The 7,754-nt window shown below is 36.0% G+C and overlaps 1 protein-coding gene across 1 annotated transcript; it reads left to right on the forward strand.

Moving 5' to 3' along the window:
* Window positions 1-2,972: 2,972 nt before the first annotated feature.
* Window positions 2,973-7,102, forward strand: LOC149563479 (disease resistance protein Roq1-like). The gene is made up of 3 exons (XM_089828196.1): window positions 2,973-3,331; window positions 6,084-6,330; window positions 6,413-7,102. The coding sequence occupies exons 1-3, from the start codon at window positions 2,973-2,975 to the stop codon at window positions 7,100-7,102; spliced, it is 1,296 nt and encodes a 431-aa protein (XP_089684322.1).
* The last annotated feature ends 652 nt before the right edge of the window (window positions 7,103-7,754 follow it).

Genomic DNA, 7,754 nt, shown 5'->3' on the forward strand with positions numbered 1-7,754 from the left:
AATATTATCACATCTAACACCAAATTTGTTGTGCGTATAGAAAGTAGAGCTCAGAGGCGATATTGCTCAACAAATTGATGGCCAAGGCAAGAATATCTCCCCACTGGTCTCTAGACCCAGACGCGGCCATTCCCAACAGCAGATACCCTATAAACACACATATTATGAGTCTTCCACTCTCAATAAGGAGATGATTGCCAAGCACCATTGACATGCCCCATATGTTTGGGTTGTCCGAAAGGCTCACAGACGCCACGTCCAAGTATGACAGAGCCTCAATTGTCAGCGCGCACAGAACCAAATACTTCCCCGGGATCCAGTACGTTCTCTTCTTAAAGCTTCCCCATAGATCGAGTGCTATTACACAGCTAAAATAGACAAAGTGCTATGGACGCGAATACCAGGTTTTGAATATTCGTCAAGAAGTAACCCCAAACATCCTTCTCCATTGCGCTTCCCTCACTCGATATACAATGTGATTGACACGAAGAGCATAAATCATATTGAGCCTAACCTGACGGTGGGAACGCGAACAAATAATTTTTAAAAAGTATTTAATTAGTTCTACTTAATTTATTAACAATTCAATGATTTCGAAATGATTTTTAACTACTTCAATAGTTGCACCCAAGTTTAGTAATAACTTTAGAGTAGGGGAGAAATATATAATATAAAAGAGAACTATGAAAGCAAATTTCTGGGTTCCATTGAAGGCCCTCGTAATTCTAGGCCAGACTATTTTTGTTCGAATAATAATGACAGAACATTAATTATGATAATGAGAAGCATTTATACTTGCCTATATTTTGTTGATTTCCCATCCACCAGCTAAGACTAGCTAAAGAAGATAATTTTAGGAAAGATTCCACATTTTAAAATATACGATCTAGTCCCAGTTCCTCAAAGCGCACAAATGGTGATCACCAGCACTGAGTTCAACATATTCTGCTGCGGTTGACGGCACTCCCATCTGAACATACACATTGTTTCCCCAGCAATACGGCTGCCCGGAGCCCTCCAATCAGCACACAAATCCATCGCCGCCAGTCAGCCCTGTGAACGCCTTTCTGAGAGGTGCTCCATACACAATCGCCGAATCGCTTCCAAAGGGAGTCAGAAAATGTGAACCATCGGCGTTCAATCTGCAGAGCGTCCGCCCGTTTTCTCCATAAGAAGCCGCCAGAGAATTCATAGAAGCGACCGCCAAAACAGCCGTTAACTCAACAGTCAGGAAAACAAAGAACGCCGCTACATTTTCTATAATCTAAACCCATATAGGATTATGGCAGTTGGTTGAGATAAATGCGTATTTTTTTAAAGATGCAGATCAAACACGTCCCATACAAATTTTTTTTGGAAAGGACTACATTTATCACACGGTGAGAAAAGAATTTCATATTGGACTTTCACATTCTGAAAACACTCAACAACAAATGTAATAAAATATTCTAAAGGACTACACTTGTCGGGAATTGCATATTTTCATATTTTGAAATTAATCATTGAGATTACTGCAATCATGTTGTATCCTATATTAATGAATATGATCGTTGATTTTAAAATGATGTATTGAGACAACTCCCCCTTTTGTGGAATCCTATAACATGTTTAATTTCAACTTTACTTGCCTGGGTGCCCCACAAACGAAAGTTCTTATCTAAGTTAACCATTACGTGGTTTCTGAGGAGAAGGATGCACATTATGTCAAATCTGAGCAAGCGAGCGAGGAAAATTTCCTAAAGGTGTTGCATTGTATTCGAATATATCGTTTTCAATCTACAAAATGCGTCAGCCAAAAAGTGCGTGTAACGTGGAAAGCGAATTGGCCGGCAAAAAGTTCAAGAAAATAAATATTTTTCCAATTTCTGTGGCTTTCCTTCCCCATTCTTCTAATTAAACATATAAGTTTGATGCGGTAGTATGTTTGGGCTTTTGTTAGAATCTTAGGAGGAGGGCCAATTCCTGTTAGATGCCATAGAATCAACCAAATGGTCAAGTAGGTCCACCTCCAGCTCAGTCTTATCTTCATGATTAGTGCAACCTGATCACAAACTATATATGTCATGAATACTATAACCAACTTCATGACCACCATTTATTATGCATTTGACTATAAATCTAATAGATTGATGCTCCTTTGTATCTCCTCCGGTGCATGTTTTTCATAATTCGCAGAAGCTTCATGTTGAAGCATCGCTCAGGACTCAAATATTATATCGTTCTAATTCCAGAACAAGCGGCAAGGCAATGCGATAGAAGTTAAAAAGCACGCCCTCACTCGACCCTAAACTCTCAAGCTCATGAAGCTATGCAGATGTTTCTTCCAAAACAACGTCAAACTCTCTGTCGGAAAATTTAACCCTGTCAGAGACCTGTTTGACAGTGACTTTCAGACTGAAGTTTTCTTACCATTTGCTTTAGCAAATTATTGAATTTGTAAGTCTTCTTTATATTTTCTTTGTTTCAGTATTTTTACCACCAAGTCCAGTTGACCGAAAAAAATTATACATTTAAAATATATTAACTTTTATTTAATACAAATTTTTAAAATATCATACATGTAAAATATAGTAGCTTTTATTTAATACAATTTTTTTTAAAATTATTGATAAATTTTAATCTTTTGTTTCAGAGAATATTAAATTTCAAAAAATTAAAACTTGAACATTATCAGATATAAAGGCTCCCATTGAAATTCACATGGTAATAGTAAATAGATAATAATAAAGATCTTCTATACCAATACATCTAGAGAGCTGCACACTACAGTATGTCACATTTGTAATAGTATGACGAAAGAGTGCATTTATAGAATGTCTATTAATGAGTTAAAAGGAAGTTTCCTGCTATATGGAGTACAAGTTAAGATCTGATCTTTCCTATAATATTTTTCCTTTTTGGGTTGTGCCCGATATCGCCCTTCTGTATCTGGGTTTCATTACATTCTCCTTCCTTTCAATTGGAACTCTGACATGGAAGGATTCATGCCTTACCTTCCGGCCGCCATGACAAAGGTTTCTTTCCATGCTAAGAGATATCATGTGTTTTTGAGTTTTAGGGGAAAAGATGTGAGAAAGACTCTGGTTGACCATCTCTTCCAAGCTCTTTCCGCAGCCGGATTGAATGTATTTCTTGACACCCACAAATTAAATAAGGGGAGAACCATTGATTCCAGCCTGAAAAATGCAATTATGTGGAGCGCAATATGTATTCCTATATTTTCCAAAGGCTATGCAAGCTCAGCATGGTGTCTTAGGGAAGTTGCCTTTATGTTGGAATGTTCTAGGACGATTATTCCTCTCTTTTATGAACTGGAACCGACCCATGTTAGGTATCCTCTAGGAGATTCCAGCCCTTACAAGGAATCATTTGAAAAGCACTACAACCATCCAAATTGATATTCAAGAGAAGAGATTGATGGGTGGAAGCATGCCCTTGAGCAGATCTGCTCTCGTTCAGGGTGGTCACTAGATATGACTGCAAGGTTAGTAATTGATCTTTGTTTTTTTGTTTTTTCAAATTCAATTATTAGTTTAAAATTGAATTATTTTTTAAAAGTAAAGGATGAAATCTGTCAAAGTTCTTTTTTATAGTTAGATAAGAAAAAAAATAGATAGATATAAATAGAAATGGAAAATAAATAGTGAAAAGAGATATTGAGGGAGTTTAAATGGATAGAACTCTATGTAATTATATATAAAAAAGGGGAAGAGAGAGAATTTTTAGTCATGAAATTGTTTTAAAACTAACATTTTCAACTTGGTGTGAAATGGATACACTCAAGAGATTTGGAAAGTCTATACGATTTTTTTTTTTTTTTTTTGACATATATTAAAGACTCCAAAATTATTGTCAATTCACCACTTTATAAAAATTTGGTAAGACTAAATGGGAGCCTGCATGCTAATAGTTTTACTTCTGCAAGTTTTAGCTAGAAATGGCAAATAGTTTGTCTAAAATGCTAAGATTTAAAAACAAAAATATGAATTAGATACTACATACTGAAGGGCAAGACCTTTTTGATAAAAGACTCACAATTTACCGTTGTGGTGTAAGCTCTTGCCTATAATCTATTAAACTTTATTATTCACTATACAAATAAAATATAAATGAATATTTTTAATAGTTATAATACATTTATAATCCAATTACACTTTCTCCTTTCTTTATATTGGCAATCTCAAGTGAAACCTAATATGCCTAATCAGAAATGTTTTTTAAGGAGACGGAAAATAGGATAGCATTTATTTACTTTAAAAGCATAAACCCAAAAATCTCCTAAAAAATAGTTATTTTTATTTTATACCGCACCATTCATGGATACTCTGGTGGCCTCGGTAATATATATATATATATATATATATATATATTCACCTATCGAGTATTGAGAGGTTTAGAGCCATCCAATTTAGTGGAGATAATGTTGATCTCTACTTTGTAGTATAATATTTGTACCCACTGCAATATAAAATGTGGGTTGTACCGGGCATCTTCTGAGCGATGTAACGTTATTGATGCCTGTAAGCTGCTCCTATGCAGAAGGGTTACTGGCTGCATCTACGGATGAGATACACATGTACATATGGTAAATTTGAGTCAAATAGACATACAATGAATAATATGGACATTTCATTGATGCAGCATATGAACAATTTAGCCCTGTTGGTTCTTATTTAATTCTGAGTCTGTGAATTCCAAAATAAATATTATGAATTGTCATGTGTCTGAGAGTGTAAATCTATCAATTTAAAATTGAGGAGTTTCAACAGTTGAATGCCTCCACAAAGCCGACCTATTTTAAGAAGGAAAAGAAATACCAGATTCGTTTATCACATAATTAATGCCCCATATCTAATATAGTGAGCACTCTTAAGAACGTCAAAAGAAAAAGCCAAACACCTGAACTCAATCGTTCAAAATAACCAAATTTGAGCATCTAGAGGTTTCCTGTGGGCTTCTCATTTCTGACTATAAGTATGGGACAAGTTGAATTGTTTTGGTCGTAATAAAAGTAGCAAGGAATCTAGTCTATTTTGTAAAGCTGAAATAGCTAATATCTTGCAATTGAAGAGCATGTGCAAATTTTCATTTTCATTGAGAAATAGAAAACAAGTTATTTATTACAATTTTTTAATTATTGCAAAAGAGTTCTAGATTAACCTTCATATGATATATGTAAAAGAAGTTTAGATTACAGAATATATATTTTTAAATGTTGATAATATAAGAATGATGTGTTGAGTGACCTTCATGTTATGTAAAAGATCACAGACTTTGAATAGGTTAAGATCATCACTCTGTTTATAGTATTCATGAAAGTTACACAGAACAGTAGATCTATAATTCACGATCAAATATTGATACAGATTTAAATATATATGAAATTTGATTTTTTTTTTAATTTGATTTTTAAAAATCTTACCTCTCTAGTTTTCTGTTCCTTTTTATTTCATTTTTCCTGTGCTCTTTCTTTCACTTTTCTGACGTAAAGACTCCATCATATCACTAAGCTTTATTTCCTTGCACGGTAGTTCGCAAGCATTAGCTTTCGCTTGAAATACTTGGAAAACCTGAAGCAATAATGATTGGAAAAATGGAGTTAAAAGGAAGATTAGAGAGGATAATCTTTTAAATTGAATATGGAAGAAAGCTAGAGCAGATGAAAAAAAGAATTCTTACCTTAGGTTTTCCTTCATACGCATGAGATAAGATGCCAGAAAATAAAGATCATCGGAGATAGTTGTGTGGCTTTACTCATATCCATCCATTCTACACTATTAAAACAAAATCATAAAACATTTAAAATCTGCCCTCTTGGAAAATAATAGGAGATACTTCATTGGCTGGACAAAAACTAGCACAATGTTTCAAAGCAATATGCACCTAGTTTTTAGTATGAGCAAATTTCCATAAATACATAGATTTGCCATGGTTATTATGAAGATTATATATTGTTTGGGTGATTAGGATGGGCACAAATTAGATATACTTCGTAATTGCAATTGCATTGTCATTTGAAATGATAGAAAATAGATTCGATTATTTCATCGTTGTACAAGTGTCACTAACTTCGCAATATACAGATTCGAAGGTCAGCTAGTGAAGAAAGTGGTGAACGAAATAATAAAGACACTTGACAGGGTGCCGTTACAAGTTGCCAAACATCCAGTGGGATTTGAAACTGTACGAAAAGGTCTAATTCAGAAATTGCATGTCATTTCATCCCAATATGGAATATTGGGTATAGGTGGTATTGGGAAGACCATAGCTGCGAAGGCCGTGTATAATAAAATTTATAGTGAATTCGATGCTGCTTCCTTCCTGTTTAATGTCCGGGACGCTAGCCTTCCAAAATTGCAGGGTCAAATTCTCAAAGATTTGGTCAACTATGAAGAAGATCTGTGTGGAAAAGGGCAAATATTTGTTGATAGATCGTTTGCAAGGAATCTGCACCCTTGTCGTCTTGGACGATGTTGATAATCACGTGCAATTGGACGCCTTGGCTAGGGATTGGCTGGCCCCTGCAAGCTGTTTAATCATTAGACACATTCTCAATGCTGCTCATATCTCATCCGATTGCATTCACGAGATGCGCGGATTTGAGGAAAGCGTAGGGCTCCAGTTGTTTTGTTGGCACGCCTTCCTCAGACCATCCCCCATTCCCCGTTTTAAACAACTCTCGAGAAGAATAGTGGAGGCTTGCAAGGGACACCCTCTTTCTCTCGAGATCATTGGAGCTTTTTTGTATGATAAGCAGGATGACACACACATTGATTGCTGGAATGAAACCCTTGAAAACGTTGCAGGCAATAGAGACATTTTTGAAACACTCAAGATCAGTTATAGTGGTCTTAGTAGTGAGGAAAAAGAAATGTTTTTGGACATTGCTTGCTATTTTATTGGAGAATGCACAACTTCTCCCATAGTTTTCTGGAGATCCATGTACAAGAATGTGCGCATTGCTATCAATAATCTATTAAATAAGTTGTTGATAAAGATAGACAAGGAAGGTGTATTTGAAATGCATGACCTCGTGCGAGATATGGGCCGAATCATTGCTGAGGAAGATCAAACCCAGCAACGGGAGACTGTCCACTTCTAGTCAAGCAGCTCATTCAACAATGCAAGTAGCACTATCAATATCTCTCGCCTTCATCTCCATGAAGGTGATTCACGGTGCCTTAAAATGTTGTGTACACCTAGTCTTCGCTATCTTCATTTGGAGCAAGTGCTCATAAAAGATATCTTAGACATTCTTCCTCTAACTTTGAGATGGGTCAAGGTGAATTCTTAGACAACCTGAGTTGGTCTAGTGGTGGAGAACTTGTACTCTTGAAAGAGAGGTCACAAGTTCAAATCCCACTGGGGGGGTAGGGTATGTATGCCTCATTTGTAGTTCCAAGTGCCTCTCGAAAAAGAGTACGAGGTAGTCCCATATCACTGTCACCATACGTAAACCCAAAAACTATGGCATAGTGTCGTGGACTATAAAACCACCTTGCCTTGCCTGTTTGCAAGCATGGGGTGTAGCTCGAATTCGTTGGAGGAGTTACTTTTAGCAATAAAGGAGAAATCATCTGTTTTAGGCATGAGATCACAATTGAGGATAATCGACTGGACTGACTACAGGTCCCTGCGAAACCTCCCGGACAGTGTTAGTTATTTGTCACTTTTGCAGTCCTTGAATTTTTCCAGATGTCAGAATTTGAATTGTCTTCCTAACATCATTTCCGATCTCTCACAACTGCAATACA

Source organism: Cupressus sempervirens, chromosome 4, assembly GCF_028749045.1.
Source record: "Cupressus sempervirens isolate cs-2001-9-10 chromosome 4, ASM2874904v1, whole genome shotgun sequence".
In the NCBI taxonomy this organism is placed as follows: domain Eukaryota; kingdom Viridiplantae; phylum Streptophyta; class Pinopsida; order Cupressales; family Cupressaceae; genus Cupressus; species Cupressus sempervirens.

Excerpts from the sequence above, each read along its gene's own strand:
- LOC149563479 (XM_089828196.1), top strand. The coding sequence starts at position 2,973 with ATGGAAGGATTCATGCCTTACCTTCCGGCCGCCATGACAAAGGTTTCT. Across the intron at positions 3,332-6,083 it reads CTGGAACCGACCCATGTTAG|ATTCGAAGGTCAGCTAGTGA; the intron begins GTATCCTCTAGG and ends CGCAATATACAG. Across the intron at positions 6,331-6,412 it reads CTGCTTCCTTCCTGTTTAAT|GGCAAATATTTGTTGATAGA; the intron begins GTCCGGGACGCT and ends TGTGTGGAAAAG.